This window comes from Vipera ursinii, assembly GCF_947247035.1.
Source record: "Vipera ursinii genome assembly, chromosome: 1".
Lineage (NCBI taxonomy): Eukaryota > Metazoa > Chordata > Lepidosauria > Squamata > Viperidae > Vipera > Vipera ursinii.
Window position 1 is genome coordinate 127810978 of NC_139512.1, and position 19626 is coordinate 127830603.

At 41.6% G+C, this 19626-nt stretch overlaps 1 protein-coding gene across 1 annotated transcript in view; it reads right to left on the bottom strand.

Annotated features, from left to right (window-relative positions):
- Nucleotides 1-19626, bottom strand: part of CLASP1 (cytoplasmic linker associated protein 1) — a 219041-nt gene that overhangs the window by 183059 nt on the left and 16356 nt on the right. Inside the window, exon 2 of the mRNA XM_083349903.1 lies at nt 1749-2239. Within this exon, the coding sequence (XP_083206029.1) occupies nt 1749-1943 (195 nt within the window). The 5' untranslated portion in view covers nt 1944-2239. The remainder of the gene's footprint in view (nt 1-1748; nt 2240-19626) is intronic.

Sequence of the window (19626 nt, forward strand, 5' to 3'; positions counted from 1 at the left end):
CATTCAGTTTGACCTCATGGTCAGCACCCAAGTCCAAACTAAAGCTAAAGACACCTGGCTGCTTATTTTCTGCTTGGACATGCACAGTGCATGGAGACCCACCAACACCGGTTCTTCTGTCAAACCACTCTCATTGTGAAGAGGTTTTCCTAAGTCTCCATTAGCCTCTGCCTTCTTATATCTTAACTTCATTACTCTGCAACAAAAGAGAGCCAGATTGACCTTTTATAAGACAACCTTTCAAATCTCTCTCACATTCCCCTGCCATTAACTTTTCTCAACACTAAATATACCCAGTTCCTTCCATCACTCTTCATATGATTTACTTTCTAGACCCTAATCAACTGTTCAAATTCTGACCCCAAATTGCCCCTCTATTGGCGTTCACTTCATAGAACAAGTCAGTTCTGATGCTTTGTGTTTATATCACTTTTAATGCACATAGAATGCAACAAGAATAGGAATAAATTGTAGAATGAAATCCATTTAAGCGGTGGGCTAGTACTCAGTTATTTCACAGAGATAAAGCAGGCTCCATATATATTGACATTCTCCAGAAATTTTTTTATAACAGGTATGAGAAACATGTGGTTCTGTAGATTTGCATAAATATAATATTCACCGGCACCAGACAGTATGGACAATAAGTGATTCTGGGAATTACAAATCAGTTAGTATCTGGGAAATTGCAGATTCTCCTGAAAAGGATCTAAGGACCCCCATCACCCACAGTTGTGTGTCACTCAGGTAATACTTAGCCTGATATTTGTACCATACAATGCAACATCTCTGTTCTATTAAAATTATGAATCCTTGATGTCAGACACTGTCTGACTAGTAACAGAAAAAATTCTTCCCTATTTGGACTTTTTCAAAATGATTCCTATTATCCTATAACCTTCCCCTGCAGAAAAATATTTATCAAAGTTATTGTATGCTACAGGAAACGCTATTACAGTCTCTCCTCCTGTAACCAGCAATAGGACTTAATTGATTACCCTAACTTGAACCCTATTAAGATTATTGTTTGTAGCAACCAATAAAGTTAGGAGAGAAGGAAGGAAAACATACAGCATAATTACTTTAAAAAGAAAAATAGGAGGTGACAACGTAAGATTAACTTTTGAAGAACAGCCCAATGTCTTTTAAAATATAACATTCTAATCTTAAATACATACTCTTTTTATGCAAATGGTCTCTTGGCAAAAAAATAATAAATATGGCAGTTACTATTTTGATCCTCTACTTAATTCATTACATTTATAAATTTCTTCTAAGGGTCAGCATGAAAAGTGCTTCTTCCTCCAACTGTTCCTACAACAATACTGATTAAAGTCAGTCAATTAGCCTCCATGACTTTGTAAAAAGTTGAACCTGGATCCCCAGTCCTGAACAAGGACACACACACATGTGTACACGCTATATTTTATCTGTTCAGCTTGGATCACCATCCCAAGCACCCAGCAAAGAAAACCAATAACTTGTCAAATTCAATTACGTGGTTCTTTTTTCTTTTTCTTTTTTGAATTTTCATTGGAAAGTGCCTATGCCTACAAGTTGGTGTGAGTGTTCATAAGAACAAAGGGGATGGGGAGGAAATGCCACAAATGAAGGCTTATTGTGGATCAGTAAGAAATGTGCTGGGCCTCCAGGGATTTGCAATGTGAACTCATTGTTCCACTGAAGACCCTGTGCAAATACACAAGATCTCCCCCCTTCACACTCCTGTCTCTGCAAATCAAGCTTACCTTATAATTGCTGGAATTTACCCACGAGGTAGCAAGACCATCAACCATTTTATCCAGCATGGTCTGATCATGTTCAAGGTCAGCAGATTTCTGTCTATCTGAGAAATAATCTATCAGTTCTTGGCCAACCTGAAGTCGTTTCCCAACATCTTTCTGCAGGACCTGCATCAAGCAGGACTCCATTGTGGGTTCCATAATGTTCTAGAAAGAGGACAGAGGCAGAAGAGAAACTAGAGGGCGGCAGGTTTGAAAAGTCCTCCTGCAGATATTATCCTTGAGGTCGCCTCTTTGTTTGAAGAAGGTTACCAAGGTCCTGGATTTCAAAGATGTGATTCTGGGAATGACAACAATGCACCATGTGTGTCTAAAGAGCAGCTGGCAGGTTATTAAAAGTTCAATTCAAATAACTAGTAATAGATAAATACAGCAGAAAGCAGACCAGCCGGGCTGTAGGACCAGGTTTGTGATGGTTTCCAAATCAGCAGTCCATCCTGAAAGAAATTTTAAAGAGGCAAAAGTTAGTGGCGGATATTGAGCAGAAATCCACACTGCACATATTCACAAATTTCCTTTTAGAAAGGCTGGATTTCCCTTGCAGTTCTCTTACAACTCACTTAACTAATTAAGGCCCTAAAAACGGGGACTAAAAACTTGCGTGTTTTTGTATCTTATGTAGTACTGAAGTCTGTCTTAAAATTAAAGCATGAAGCTTTAGTGTAATAAGATGTCAAGTGTTCAGAAAATGCAAGCACGCACGCAAGCACACACACACAAGCACACACACACACACACACACATCACCCCATTTTATTCAGTAACAAAAGTATGAATCTAATATGGACTACCAGGAACCATATTTAAATAAAGAAGACGCTTTGCTACAGGATCTATGCATCCAAATCTGGTACTACATCAAGGGGGGAAAAAAGAGGAGAAAAGGCACCACCAAGATACTGAACAGCGAGGTTTAGGATAGTCTTAAGAGAAATCAATACTGGATGATGGTTTCTACTGTAAATACTAAAACAAGCATCAGATTTAGAACATGGCTTAACTGATGCTGTGGGAGATGCTCCATAATCAGGAATGTCAGAATGGTATCCTGAAACTTTCTCTTGCTGCAGGGCAAGCAATACACTGGCATGAGCGTTACATCATTCACAACACTCCCAGATAGCATCTAAAAAGGTAAAGGTAAAGGTTCCCCCGCACATGCGTGCTAGTCGTTTCCGACTCTAGGGGCCGGTGCTCATCTCCGTTTCAAAGCTGAAGAGCCAGCGCTTGTCCGAGGACGTCTCCGTGGTCAGGCTTCAGCTGGTGCAGAATGCAGCCGCGCGAGTTGTGATGGGGGTTTCCCAATACTCCCATGTAACACCTCTGCTCCGCGAGCTGCATTGGCTTCCGGTTGCCCTCCAGGTGAGATTCAAGGTGCTGGTGATGACCAATAAAGCCCTAAATGGCTTGGGTCCGGGATATTTGAGGGAACACCTGCTGCCGGCATCAAGCTCCCTTCGTCCTGTGTGCTCCCACAGGGAGGGCCTTCTCAGGGTGCCGCCGGCAAAAGATTGCTGGTGGGTAACACCCAGGGAGAGGGCCTTCTCTGTGGGTGCACCTGCCCTTTGGAACCAGCTGCCCGTAGAACTCAGGACTGCCCCTGACCTTTGTTCATTCCGCCGGGACCTGAAGACCTGGCTCTTTGAGCTTTCCGGCCAGGACAGAGAAATTTAATTTTAATTTTATTTTAATTGGGTTTTTTATTGGAGTTTAACAGGGGTTTTATTTTATTCAAGGACTAAATTTAATTATTTTAATTGTTCTTAACTTTTGAAATTCGTATTGTTATTTTAAATACCTTGTGAATCGCCCTGAGTCCTACGGGAGAAGGGCGGTATATAAGTCCAATAAACATAAACATGTGGCCGGCATGACTAGACGCCAAAGGTGCACGGAACACTGCTACCTTCCCACCGGAGTGGTCCCTATTTTTCTACTTGCATTTTTACATGCTTTCGAACTGCTAGGTTGGCAGAAGCTGGGACAAGTAACAGGCGCTCACTCTGTTACACGGCACTTAGGATTCGACCCGCCAAACTGCCAACCTTCTGATCGACAAGCTCAGTGTCCTAACCCACTGAGCCACCGCATCCCTTAGATATCATCTACAGGTCTCCATATATATCTCTGCCCTCTTTGGGATTTTCGGAATTGTGCCTGTCTTTCCCACTGAACATTATTAGAGCTTCGCATGGGTCCTTCCTAGAGATGTGCAGCTATTTGGATGCAGAGAAGGGAAGCTTGTTCTCCAGTTACACATTTATTCTATTTGTCAGCAGCTTCTTAAAGGAGGCATGGCTTTCTCGAGGCTTGCCACACTTCCATCTGAAAACATGTGAATTAAGGAGGTGTTAAGGAGGAAGCAAACAGCCTTACCACATAGCATTGTCAAATTATCTCCCTGTTCGACTTAATATAAAGGTCTTATGGCAAAATACAGCGCTTGGTTTCTGCCAGACCTAACACCCAAGTAGATCCAAAAGATACTCATTTGATCTACCTGTGCACAGAACAATTCCCCCAAAAGCCTGGAAGGCTATCCAGCCTACTTGTATAAACTGCAAATATCATGTTTCATGATATCCATTGGGAAAGTTTTCTAATCTCAAGACACCTGGCATCCTCAGAATTTCTTTCTGAAGGCAACCAGGTGCCTAAGTTGGCACACTCCTATTTCTAATTCAAATGAAGCCACGAAATCACATGCTATGGGTTAACATAATTCAGAAAGTTGGATTAAACTGTCAGTACGCAGGCTCCCCTTGTTACGGCTATTAATTTAATGACTTCTCTGAGGTAACGCCAAATAAATGCAGAGGCACTTAGCTCTATTGCCCAGATTATTATAAGAAGCACAACCATAGGTGCAATCCGCATGCTAATTTGAAAAAAAAATTACATTGTAATGATTGGTATGTACATTTGCAGAAACCTGAGTTGACAAAATATGCATGCTTAATCTCTTAACCTGTTTCACTAGCTAAGGAAAGGAAAACAAAATACAACAGTACAAGAGGTACAACAGATTACTTAAAGTAGTTGCAATTAGCAAAAGAATTGCTTATAAAAACTGAAAACGTGGTTTCTACCACTACCACTACCACACAACATGGTACAATAGTGGAAAATGGTGTGTTCAAGCAGGAATGGGGATCCCTGATCCACAGAGAAAGTGTGGAAGAAATATTTCCTTAAAGCCCATCTGACACAGCCTTACTCTTTCAGGCATCCAGTATTACTAGACTCCTACACCAAACAGGTTTGGATATGCTTTTTTGGCTGCTTGTTAAGAGTAATTTTGGAATGAGTAAGTAAATAAATAATAACTCCCTCACTTTACCATGTTAAATAGTGGCTTTAAGAATGCATTTGATTACACAACCTGAATTTTCAGCAAGACAAGTGGCACCACTGCTAACATGTAAACTATCGGGGATGGGTGATACACATCTAGGCCCAAGTTTATGGCTCAACAAATATTTCTCGATTACCAATACTAATAAGCAGCATCCGTCCTTTACTGGGCACTGAAACAATTCAGAATTCTGCATCTGCTTGTCCAGATAAATAGATGGGGCATTGTCTTACCTGAACGCCATATCTCAGCATGATGATGGAGAATATATCTATTTCATTTAGAGTTCTTTGAGTTGACATAAATGAGCCTATTCAGACGAAGCAGGACTTAGTTGGTTAAAGGCTGGACAGCTAACTTTACCGTTTGCAATCTCAGCACCGTCACCATCATCATGAATGCCTTTCATTCAGCAGTGCAAGGCTGCATAGCTAGCACTTCCTCTTCCCATTACAACACCATGAGATAGATGATCCGGTGACCTTCCACGATTGAGACTGGCCCTGAGTAGAGGCCTCTCCAGCACCCACCCAATACCTTAACTACATGAAATACATATATAGACAATTATCTGCAAGTTTTACATTGTCCTTTGCACTACTTGCAAGCAGAACGTCTCACAGACGCAAGGAAAGTACACACTGCAGGTTCTCATCGTGACAACAGGGCCAGCTCTTCTGTATCACTTTACCAGCAGCTGCAGCCTCGCTCTTCCCTGCCCCCCCCTTGTAACAAAATGAATTTCCCCCATGTGTGTCCTCTAATTTATTAAGTCTGACAGATACACAATCTCCTTCTGTCCTCCGGCCATGCTCCGTAGTCCCTTCAACCTTGCACCATTACTTGGAACAGAGGAAAACTGACGCCTGCCTGCAGAGAACATTCTCTGACCCTTAAAGCACTCAGGTCCAGCAAGTCCCTTTTCATTTGATTAAAAAAAGAGGGTAATCTAATAATAATAATAACAATAATATGACATACCCCTGGTTCTGCAAAACAAGAAAAGTAGGGCAACACTTGAAAGGAAATGGGTCAAGTTCAGCGTTAAAGTGTGTGAATGGAGTGAGTGTGTGTGTGTGTGTGTGTGTGTGTGTGTGTGTGTGTGTAAACCTTGATAAGTAAAACAAGCAGAACAATACCTAAAGGCATCATGGCGGCCAAAACATTAGACGTGTAGTCTAAATGACCTTTATCAAATCAGAGGAGGCTTCTGCAGATCAGTCTTCTCCTTTCCCTTATCAGACAATATGGGAGGAGAGCCCCCTTCATCTGCAGGGCAAAGAATCAAAGACTTAAACTGCCATGAGTTGCAGCTAACTGACCTCCTGGGGTTTTTTGGGGGTTTTTTTTCCAGGTCATCATTCCTACCAACCTCTTCTTTTATGAAAAGCAGCTAGAGCCTGTCAAGTAAACCAATTCCTCTAGCAGAATAAGCTGCCTGTATTCTGTTACTGCCTGCTTTTCCATCATTTTAACAAAAACATTTATTTTAAAGGAATAAATATCACGATGAGTGTTCATCCAACAGTTAGATTCCAGCTGAAGTCTCAGACGTTGGACAAGAAAGTTCATAGCAGGGGGGGGGGGGAGAAAAAGAACAAGAAAGGGGGAAAAAAGGCCCAGAGTTTTTAATTTAATGAGTTGTAGGGCACTGTAAATGTAATCAAAAATATCAAAGGGCCTTGTCTCTTGCCTACTTTTGTTTTATTTGGTCCTATCCTAGGATAATTACATTTGGCTGCCCCTGCACATTTTTGCTCACTTCCCTCTCCTATGTTTTATTTTCAAAGTAAGAATGAAGTCAAACAATGGTTCTCTCTCTCTTTTATTTCTTCAGCAACATGTAACAATTCCACTGATTTCTTTTCTGTTCACCTTTGCCCTTGTGTAGTAAATTAAGACTTTTTTCTTCCAAGGTTTTTTTTCCATCCAGTTGTAAATCAGATTGTAAACCCTATAGCAAACTTAACATTTTTGTTTTTTTAAAGTACTTACATATGAATCTATCCTATGAGTGGGGTTCTACTCACAGGATGAGAGAATGTATTAAGGACTCTCCTGAACAACATGACAAGGGTTCCTGAAGGCTGCAAAAGGAATAGGAAATTAGAAAATAAGCATAGTTTTAAGATTGCAAGAAGAAGAAACATTATTAACCTGCACTATAGTGATAATACTACCCTGAAAACTGGCAGTGCAAAGGATCTGGACCAGGGGTGTCAAACTGCCAGCCCGTGGGCCGGATGCGTCATGCCAAAACCGCACCCACCCCATTGCCGGCAATGGAAAAAAAGTCATGATATGTCGTGACACGTCACGTGATGTTGCAAGTTTGACACCCCGGATCTGGACGATCTAAAAGCCAAGGAAGACAGTGAAAATGGCATTAAAAATATAAAGAAGACCAAATAAATGACAAGTAGAACAAGCAACCGTGTAATTTGACAATGAAAATACTAGAAGCTGTGGTGGCGCAATGGTTAGAAAGCAGTATTGCAGGCTAACTCAGCTCACTGCCAGGAGTTCGAACCTGACCGGCTCAAGGTTCACTCAGCCTTCTTATCCTTATGAGGTTGGTAAAGTGAGGACCCAGATTGTTGGGGGCAATATGTTGACTCTGTAAATTGGTTAGAGAGGGCTGCAAAGCACTGTGAAGCAGCATATAAGTCTATGTGCTATTGCTGTTGCTACCTAAGTGGTGGATAGCTTCTGCTTTTTAGGATGAAACCTCAACAGTAAACAGTAAAAGGAACATGCAGTCCAGAAACATGCTAAAAAGTAGCTCCTGGTAGAGCAGCCATTAAAATGGAAAAGTCGTTCGAATGTTGTGATGTGTTTATACCTACAAAAGTACAAATCAGGCAAACCATGAAATTCCTTGTGACACTATGAAAGCAAAAGTTCAACTTTAAGGGAGAAGGATAGGCAGAGTATTGATGCATTTGGAGTATGGTGTCGAGGAGAACTCCAGAGAATCCAATGGACAATCAAGAAAACAAACCAATGAGTCATTGACCAAATCAACCCTAACTCAACAAATTATTCTACTTCGTACTCAAAGGCTTCCTTCCAGAAGCCGCATTCCCTTCCTTAATCTGCCTTCCTCAAACAAAGAATATTCCATTACAAAATATTATGCTCACATTCTTTCCTAAACAATACAATACCCACTCCACTCACATACCAAAAGGGTTTGTTTCATTCAGATCCAAAAAGGACTGTACTGTGGTATTTGCATGTCAGCTAGATACAAGAGTAGATCAATTAAAATCTTGTTTTAAGATCTCTTAAGAAAGGAAGCTGGTTAAATTATCATACATTTCCCAGATAGAGAGAGACTGTTCCTTGAGAAACAGTAATCCTTTAACTTAAAATGAAGATTTCTGCAGTAGTTTTATTTTATGCAGACTGCTTGCAATAAACAACAAATTGCACACTTGTAGACCATAACATGAAAAAAGCTGCTGCTTTTGGTCCTTCACTGTTTAAATATATATACTATTTCTTTTCCTATTTCCTCTAATACACCAATCCACCTAACTGCAGGTAGTCCTCAACTTATAACTGTTCACTTAACAACTGTTAAAATCTCCCAAAAGCTGCTAATGCCCCAGTTTCAGAGTTCCAGCCTGGCCCCTCCCAGGTCACATGACAGCATTTTAGGTCTTATCAACCAGCCCACATTTACTGCCTTTTGCAAATGTGACCCTGCAGTCATATGACCACGATTTAAACGTTTTGCCAGAAACTGGTGTTTCTCTGTAGTTTCTGGCAAAAAACACCCAACAGCGAACAATGGGTTCACTTAATGACCACTTTGTTTGCTTAACCACCACTGCAGCCGGGAGGGGGGGGGGAGGGAGAGAAGATGAATCATAAAATCCATTCCAGTCACCTGCTGACCCACTTTATGACCATCAGTACTTAACAACCTTAACTGTTAGGCTCAATTGCAGTTGTAACTCGAGTATTACCTGTAAACGTTTCATGATCTAATGAAGTCAAATAGCTAAATCATATACAGTAATAAACCTGCTGATCTTTCACAAAGCCACACCTGCTTTTGTTGGAGCAGACTGACAGGCAGATCTTCTGGAAGTAGAGTCCTTCAAGCTTTGCCCATTTAAACAGACAATGAAAATTTGTGCCTCAAGAATTAAGAAAAGGAAATACACAAGCAGAGCTCCCAGCTTTAACCATGGCTCAATAATATCAAATAAAAACAGGGGTATAAATGAACCACGTTGCACGTTTTATTCTATAAACCTGTTATGATTGAAATGTGAAGTTTCTGCATTTTCCATCAATTTCCGGTAGTCAGACCTCATCCCCGCTGCCCAACTGTCCTCAGAAACTACCGTTAAGAATACAGCTATTCAATCCAGATTCATGAACCTACTGTGTATCTAGTGGCGATAGTATCAATAGCTAGTTAAATGAGAGAGACTGTATCATTTTAACGCAACAGTTCTCGGCTGGTGGTAAATTTACCATGGTGGGGCTCAGAAGCCATCTTGAAAGGACACAGGGTTAGAAGCTGAACCTTTGAAGGGTTCTTTTAAAAATACATAAATAATTAATGTACATATTTAAACACCATTCTTGGGAAAATGAGTCTTTTTTGTTTCTGGCATTATGGAATCTAGTTTCTTCAATAAAGTGATTGGTGGTGGAACTTAAGTTTCAAAAGGAGAAAGTCCTTGATCACCCAGAGGAGGGGTCTTTAAACCTGGCCCTTTTATGACTTGTGGACTTCAACTCCCAGAATTCCTCAGCCAGGCACGCTGGCTGAGAAATTCTGGCAGTTAAAAAGTCCACAAGTCATAAAAGGGCCAGGTTTGAAGACCCCTGACCTAGAGAGCCTTGCTCCAATCAAACACTCTTCTACATTGGCAATTCTCAACCTTAGCAACTTTAAGATGTGTGAACTTCAACTTCCAGAATTCCCTAATCAGTGTAGAGAATTCTGGGAATTGAAGTCCACACATCTTGAAATTGCAAGGTAGAGACACACTGTCCTGGATGTTGAGGGGGGGGATGGGGGGGGGAGAAGCCTAGTGAATAAGCTCCAACGTATTATGAAATGGATGAAGTCAGCTTTGGAGCAGTTTTGACATTTGACTTGCCAAATAATAATTATTTCCAGAGAAAGTACTGGCTTTTAAAAATGTACAATCTTAAAAGCAAACCCCCCCCTTCCTCATAATTCTTCTGAAGACCTCATGCTAATATGAAGCCTTCTTCGCCACTGAAAATGCATTTTCATTTTAAATATATAAAATATTATACTTTTTTATACTGGGAGACATTCCGCCATAATTATATCGGTAAATTAAAAACAAATAAAAGGAATTAAAACCTCACATTCTAGAAATGTCCGGGGTGCTGCTTTCATAGCTTTAGTTTACTTAACAGATCAGGAATCTGAAGGGAAACCTCTCCATAAATTTTACTTTTCACAAAGCCTTCTTGCTTGAAGCAGATTTGTGGCTTTCTAAACACATCATTCCTAATGACTCTGCATTCCATTTTACAAAGCTACTTTCTTGCTGTTTTCCCTGGGTATTTTTCCATTCATCTTTATATCTCGCTACATCATCTTTAGCCAAATTCATACTTCATGATAATGGCCGCACATGCATGAAGTTATAAATAATAATTTCTAGCTAATTAGCAAATTATACCATGTAGACATACAGCTTGCTTATATAGTCACAAATCTGATTATTCTCTCTCCCTCTCCTCCCCACCTCCATGTGTGTGTGTGTGTGTGTGTGCATACACACTGTTTTCCATTGAGAAAAAAACCCTCTCAAGATTGCTTATCATTAAACAAACACAGAGAAATAATAAAAATACAGAATGAACCAATATAAAAACATACAGGTAGTCCTCCTCCTATTCCAACAATTGAGCCCAAAATTTATGTTGCTAAGTGAGACATTTGTTAAGTGAGTTTTGCTCCATTTTACCAGAGTTGTTAAGTGAATCACAGCAGTTGCTAAGTTAGTAGCATGGTTGTTATGTGAATCTAGCTTTCCCACTGACTGATCGCATGAACCCGAGAGATTGCAACCGTCATAAATATGAGTCAGTTGGTAAGCATCTGAATTTTGAGCACGTGACCCAGGGGATGCTGCAATGGTTGTTAAGTGTGAAAAATGGTCATAAATCAGTGCTATTGTAACTTCAATCAATCACTAAATGAACTGCTGTAAAATCAAGGACTACCTATATAAGGTGAAGTATATATTGTATTTATCTGAATATATTTCTCAACATAGCTAATACTTTGAAGGGTGACTCCACCCAAAAAATACTGAACTTCACTGTTTGATTTCCAGAACCGTTGTCTTATCTGTATTTAAGTTTGTTTTCAGTCATGAAGTTTTTCAATTGAACTTAAGCAACATTCAAGAACCCTCATTGCTTCCCTGGAGTTAGAGGCAAGCATGGTAGCAGCACTGCTGGGTGTCATCAATCCATAGACGGTATCCTACTCCAAAACTCCAGATGTCTGGCTTCATATAGATACCAACTGAACGGAATGAACAATAAGAATAAACTCTACGGAACTCTATAGCAGGGCTTTTCAACTGGTGGTACGTGTACCATTGGTGGTACACGAGCATTAGGCTGCTGGTAGGCGGCATCACCTTCCTCCCCCCCCATGCGTCGCGCCCATGCACTGACCTTGCTGCATCAACCCGCAGGGAGCTCTCCGTGGACTGGAGCCTGTCGGCGGAGGTCGGGGCCAGCCCTACGCGCCGATTAGCTGGCGACTCCATACGGCCAACCCCAACCTCCACCGACGGGCTGCAGTCCACAGAGAGCTCCCGGTGGGTTGATGGCTTCCCGGTGGCAGCCCTGGCCGGTGAGGAGGCTGGGAGGGAGGTGGTGGCTCGGCACTGGGGCTGCCAGGGCTCAAGCGCCAGGATCAGCGCCACTTTGCAGCTGATTGGTGCTTCTTCAGGGCTGCCAGGGCTCAAGCGCCAGGATCAGTGCCGCTTTGCAGATGATCGGCGCTTCTTCGGGACTGCCAGGGCTCAAGCGCCAGGATCAGCACCACTTTGCAGATGATTGGCGCTTCTTTGGGGTTGCCAGGACTCAAGCATCGGGATCAGCACCCCTTTCCAGCTGTTCGGCACTTTTTTGGGGCTGTCAGGGCTCAGCAGAAGCGCCAGGATCAGCGCCAGGATCTAGCTGGAGCTGCTGAACCCTGAATAAGCACTTATCACCTGGAAAGTAGCATTAATCCCTGCTCACACACACACACAAGCACGTGTGAGCAGTTACAGCTGAAGGCATTTCAGCCTTCAACTACAGGTAGGTAGGTAGGTAGGTAGGTAGATAGATAGACAGACAGACAGACAGACAGACAGATAGATAGATAATCAGGTTTGTGAAGCTTTTGGAAATTTGTACTTCCATCTTTGATTAATGATGATTTAATATCACAATAAAGCTCAAATTGTGCTTAATCTTAATTAAGATTGGCTCAAATTTCCATGGTTTGAAGTTGATTTGTCTGAAGTAAATGTGATTGTAGATTAAGCAGAGTCTGTCATATCTGGAAAACGATAAACTGAACAAAATTTGAAAAGGAACCATATTTTGAAGCTTCCCTCTATCATGCTAGAGAAAGGAGGGAATATGTGCTCATATGACCTTCCTCCTATTATGATAAACCACAATTTACCAGGTGTCTGAATACAATGCTTAATTCTATATTATGAATGGCATTTCAATATATTTGTTTTAAATAAGCAAATCTTCATAATAAAGGAAATGACTGTTAACCCTGTAACTGGAATTTTGCAGATTTAGAGATTTGGGGCCAAATAGATTTTATTTAAGAGCCAGTTTGGTGCAGTGGTGAAGATACTAGGATAGAAAATGAAAGAGCCAGCTGAGCAACTTTGGTTAGGAAGAAGGCAGAGTCAAGCCACTTCCAAAAAATTGGTGTCAGAAAAAATGCATACAATACATTCCGAGAGAGAGAGAGAGAGAGAGAAAATAAGAGAAAGACATGCCTCCCTCTATTAAAAGTACTAATAGTGATTTAATAAATTTGCAATCCATTTCTGAGACAAAATGATCTGTAATCTGAATGAGAATGTAATATAATATTACTAATTGGCAAATAAACAAATCTTCATGCTTTAAATAATCACGCAACCCTCCTCCCCATGAAATGTATGGATTATTATGAGTTTTCAGTTTGACAAATTGTTCAATCTTGCACTATCCAAAAGCAGTACTAAATAATACAATTATTTAGTACAACAAGCCTGCAGGGGTAAATTCCCTTTATCACATTTGCTGATTCAGAAGACAGCCTTTCGAAGCTTGAACTCAACCCAATGCTCCTACATTTCCCTTTTAGAAATCAAATGCAATACTGATGCCAACAGTGAGAACAATGAGCTCAACTAACAAGCAGCTACTCATCTTAAAATAAAAAGATAAATTAACCTGTCAGAGACACTTGCAAGTTGAGGAGGCCCTCAGAGAATCTGGGTAACTATGAGACACTGCTTTAAAAAAAAAAGTCTCTGAACACTGCTGGGTGCCAAAATTCCATAACTGAAAAAGAAAAATAGCTTGATACAACAATGTAACAGAAATTATTTTGGCTTCTGGGGATGCACTGATCCATAGGACTTATCTGAATATTTAAAAATCAGAACCCCAAACTATGTGCCCCAAATACTATTGATTTAACAAAAATAATTTTGGAGCTAAGATCAAACTAGAACCATATTTCTTCCTATCACATTAGGAGGCAAAGAAAATTTTATTTTCAATTTACATATTCACATACATACCGCTACATACATATAAACATACTACACACACACACGTAAGCACGTGTGTATATAAACATAATATTGAAAATAAAAAGAGAGGGGGTGAAAATTAATTCAAAAGCTCAAAAAAGTGTGTGTTTGCTTGCTCCATAGCATATCAGATTCAATTTACAGTATTTCACAAAGAGCTACCACTTCCAAAAGCTACCTATGTTTATCTGTTATTTAAAAAATGAATCCTTATTATGGCTCATGCCATTTAAGAATGCATATTCTCTGTGATACATGACTTTTAGAAATTGGCTACAAGTTTCATCAACTTGATTAGTGCAGCCAACCCATCCTATGCGATCAAAATAGACTATCTTGAGTCTTAAATTCGGAAAGATGCTTAAAAGAAGCTTCCTGTTACTCCTCAAGCTCTCGGTGAGAGAAACAGATAATGCCTTTAGCTGAACTCTGAAAAGAGAGAAGTTCATCAGTCACAATTGTATAAAATGTGCATTCCCTACAGTTTTTGCAAGTTTGTTAAAGGCTTAAAAAGGCCTTCTTCCCTTCTAAATAAAGAATTAGGAAATGTTCCATATAATCCACCAATGTCTTCACTGGATAATGGCTCTTTTGTAAGTTGTTCATTTACAAGTTTTAAAAAGATGACTTTAAAAGCTGTTCTCATATTACCCTTCCAAGCATATCCCAAACACCATAAAATCACCGAGCAACCAAGGTCTTAGTTACCAACAAGACAGAAGTAACAGATGAACCTGACTGAATACAGAATGAGAGAGGAAGACTCCTGAACGAAATCTTCAGCACTAAGAAGGAAGGACGAACCTTCATCTTTGAACACGTGAATATTATGGCCATATAAATAACTAAATGAAATGTGTGTTATCTTTTGTGTTTCTCTGAAAAGTCAATCTTTTACAACTCCTATCTGTAAGCCTGTTACTTACACAATTGTTCCATAGCTTTTTCTTATTTCGTTACTCGGCATATAAATGTTTGTTAAGTATTCAGATTACCTTGCTAGGCCCCAAACATGGGACAAATCTTATTTTCTGTTTCAGCCTAACCCACAGGTCTGCAACCTGCGGCTCCGGGGCCACATGTGGCTCTTTCAGCCGTCTCCTGCGGCTCCCAGTCCTCTGCCATGTGCAGTCCAAAAAAAAAAAAAAAAGTGGGACTAAAAAAGTTCAACCAATCAATTCAAATATGCAGGGTAGGTGCATATCTCGCCTTGGCTCCACTCTTCAGTCAAACCCTGTTCTGCACATGTGCACCTGTACGCGCATGCGCACACATTTTTTGCAGCTCCCAGTTTTTCCTTTTGTGAGGGAACCGGTTCCGAGTGGCTCTTTCACTGTTTCAGGTTGCTGACCCCTGGCCTAACCCAAGGCCATCCACAGGCAGTGGTCACAGTAGTGACAGCTCATATTTGTTAGCAATCCAAAAAATTTACATATATATATATATATATGTATATTTGTCCCATGTTTGGGGCCTAGCAAGTTAATCTAAATAGTTAACAAGCATTTAACACATATCTCCCTTGCTTCTCAGCTAACAAAGTGAGATAGAGCTTGTGGCCTAGAGGTTAAAACAACTGCCTAATGTGCAATCAGCCCAGGTTCGAATCTCAGAAGGGTATGGCTGACTGATGAAAACAAATAAGTTTGAAATGCATATCAGTCTCCCTTTAATTCTTTGTTAGCAATCTAAAATTTACACAAATATGAGCTGTCACTGTTGTGACTACTGCCTGTGGATGGCCTTCGGTTAGGCCGAAACAGGAAATAAAGATTTGTCCTATGTTTGGGGCCTAGCAAGGTAATCTAAATAGTTAATGAGCATTTAACACACACACACACACACACACACACATATATACATACACACACACACACACACACACACACACACACACGCGGTATGAAGTTATTTAAAGTTACATTTTAGTGTAAGTGTTGCAACTTTAGCCACATCAGCTGATATACAAGGACATGTTGATTGTGCCTACATTTAAATAGAAACAGTTTCTGAAAGACTTTGTAAATTTAGCAGAATTTAATTCATTAGTGGATCCATCAAGAGCAAAATTCAGTGCAATTCACATTCATGCTACAAACAAGGAGTTAATGCAGTGTAACTGTAACACTGTTATTTTAAGCAAATGCAATGCTGAAATGCCTATCAAACCTGTTCTCCCTTTTAAACAAACTGGATAAGGAAATTTCAAAGCTTAAAAGCTTTTATCTTGCACTGCAATTAATCTTAATAAAAGAATTGCTTTTTTTACTCAATAAATTTCTACCACAGAGGACCTCAATTTTAATAAGGAAGTCCTGTAATAAAGTCCAGCTCTGCTTCAGGCAGAAAAAGACCAAAGTTATTTTATGGAGCCATACACCACCTATCTGGTGGCCCTAGTCCAGACATGTCAAACACAAGGCCCGGGGGACGGATCCGGCCCACGAAGTGGTTTGATATTAAAACTAAAAACTGGTATGACAATGTAATGTAGATGATTAAACAAGATAGCTTGAAATATAAAAAAACAACAAAAATTAAAAATACAGTCTGTAAATCAAAATCTAGAAATTAGAGTATTAAGTTTAATAAATTACAAATTTATATTACAAATATGCTGCAGATTTGGTTTATTTAGCTTAATCCAGACATGTCAAACACAAGGCCTGGGGGCCGGATTCGGCCCGCGAAGTGGTTTCACGTGGCCCGCGAAGCCACCCTGGAAACAGTGAGGGAACGGCCCCCACTGCCTTGGCCCTGGCCCGGAGACCCTCCTTCTGCCAGAGACCCTCAGATCTGTCCCACTCCTGCCCAGGCCCCCATAGGCATCCTTGATGCGTACAATGTAGAGCTGGCCATGCCCACCCAGTAGGCCATACGCACTCTAGCCACACCCACCCAGTAGGCCATGCCCACCCTGGCCATACCCACCCGGCCCCCTGAGGGCAACCGCAATGCTGATGCGGCCCTCAATGAAATTGAGTTTGACACCCCTGCCCTAGACAAATCTGGTTTTGCCTATTCCAGGGGTGGACAACCTTGACTCTTTTATGACTCGTGGACTTCAACTCCCAGAATTCATGGCTCAGGAATTCTGGGAGTTGAAGTCCATGAGTCATAAAAGAGCCAAGGTTGCCTACCCCTGGCCTATTCTGTAGCCTGAGTATGTATGTTTATTCAAAATTCACTGTTCTCAGGGAGACTTGCACCCTTAGAATCCCTCACCTGTAAAGGTGAGAAAAGTAGTTCCCTACCCCAAAATTAAATTTCATGAATACTTGCTCCCCCTTTTAGCAAATTCCTACATGAATAAGCAAGAACTTATAACTTATAAGAACTCAGATACATATATTGATTTCTATCCACTACAATCAAGGAGTTTCTCTTTTCCCAAATTTAGCACAACCAAATTGGACAGACTGTGTTATATCACCCATTCCTGCTGTTTAGAGTAGCTACAGGGCTGATTTGGTTCTGCACATTCAACTTTCCACATGATCATAAAAAATGTAATGGAGAGGTTATATTTTCTGGCTTTTGGCCCTAATATCTTTTTCTATTATGTTTAGTTATAATTAGAAAGTATCTTGCAAATTTTATAATATAATGGGTCGGATTCAAAGATTTTTCTATCTCCATTTGCACTAATGGTCACCCTGGCATCCATTTGTCCCATAGTACTACTCTTATCTTTTCCCCAGTACAAGAGTAACACAGCCTGAAGTAAGCCAGTATAAATGTAATTTTTTCACCCTTATTCCAGTACAAAGACAGTCTCAAGATATATAAAATTTATTGTGCTCTGCCAGGCAGGGACGCATAATGGGTGTGATCACAGGTTTATTGGGTATTTCAGGCTGTTCCAGCTACACCACTTCCCCTCTGATCTCTAGTCAGCCTCTTCTGCTAGTATTCTCCTCTTCTCTCCCTAAAAAGCTGAACAAAGCTTGGCCTCTGAAGTACTGTTAACACAATCCAGAAATCTGCACTGCTCTTCAGAAGCCCTAGAAGATATTCCCAACTTATCAATACTGGTCCTTCAATACTAAAGGTAAAGGTTTCCTTTGTCCAGCTGTATCTGACTCTAGGGCAGAGGTCCCCAACCTTTTGGGCACCAGAGACCAATTCCATGGAGAGGCTTTTCGGAGGACCGGAGGGTGCATGGTTTTGTGTGCTGCCTGCATCCCGCGGATGGGGCTTTGCTTGTTTGTGCAGACCAGTTGCTGGCATGCCGCGGCCTGGTACCAATCCATGTACCAGGAGTTGGGGACCCCTGCTCTAGGGAGTGGTGCTTATCTCCGTTTCCTAGTTGAGGGAACCAGTGTTGTCTGAAAACAATTCTGTGGTCAGGTGGCTAGCATCACTATATGTCGAGGCACATGGAACACTGTTACCTTCCCACCAAAGTGGTACCTAATTATCTACTCGCAGTTGCATGCTTTCAAACTGTTAGGTGGGCAGGAGCTGGAGCAAGGTTTAGGTTTAGGTTTAGGTTTATTTGATTTGTATACCGCCCTTCTCCCTAGGGACTCAGGGCGGTTCACAGGGCATACATAAACAACAATACAAAAGTTACAAGAAAATTAAACCAGTGCCCAGTTAAAACAACCATAATAAATACTAAAAAAACCAATTTAAAAACCCATATTCCCCCATCAGGCCAGACCAGCTAATTCAAATAAGTGGGTCTTCAACCCGCGGCGGAAGGATCGGAGGTCAGATGCCATCCGGAGCTCAACCGGCAGTTGATTCCATAATGCCGGAGCGCCCACAGAGAAGGCCCTCCCCCTGGGGGCCACCAGTCGACATTCCCTGACTGGAGGCACCCTGAGGAGGCCCTCTCTGTGGGCACGCACAGGGCGGAGGGAAGTTGACGCCGGCAGCAGGTGGTCCCCGAGGTAACCCGGACCCATGCCATGTAAGGACTTAAAGATCATAACTAAGACCTTGAACCTCACCCGGAAGACAACTGGTAACCAATGCAGCTCGCGGAGCAAAGGTGTAACATGGGAGTATCGGGAAACTCCCAAGACAACTCTCGCGGCCGCATTCTGTACCAGTTGGAGCCTCCGAGTGGTCTTCAAGGGAAGCCCCATGTAGAGAGCGTTACAGTAGTCTAGGCGAGAGGTCACGAGCGCATGAGTGACCGTACACAGGGCACCAGGCGAACCTGGGCGAAAGCCCCCCTAGTCACAGCTGCTACATGATCTTCCAGGGTAAGTCGTGAATCTAGGAGGACTCCCAAGTTGCGAGCCCTATCCACGGGGGGTAACAGCTCACCCCCCATAGAAAGAGATGGAACATTTTGAATGTCCCGGGATGCCGGAATGTACAGCCACTCAGTCTTGTCAGGGTTGAGTTGAAGTCTGTTCCTCCCCATCCAGACCCGAACCGCCTCCAGGCAACGGGACATCACAGCGAGGGCATCACTGGGGTGGTTTGGGGTCGAAATAAAAAGTTGGGTATCATCAGCATATTGATGATACCCAACTCCAAAACCACGAATGATCTCACCCAGCGGTTTCATGTAGATGTTGAACAGGAGAGGCGAGAGAACCGACCCCTGAGGAACTCCACAAACGAGAGACCTAGGGGCCAATCTCTGCCCCCCTGCCAACACCGACTGCGA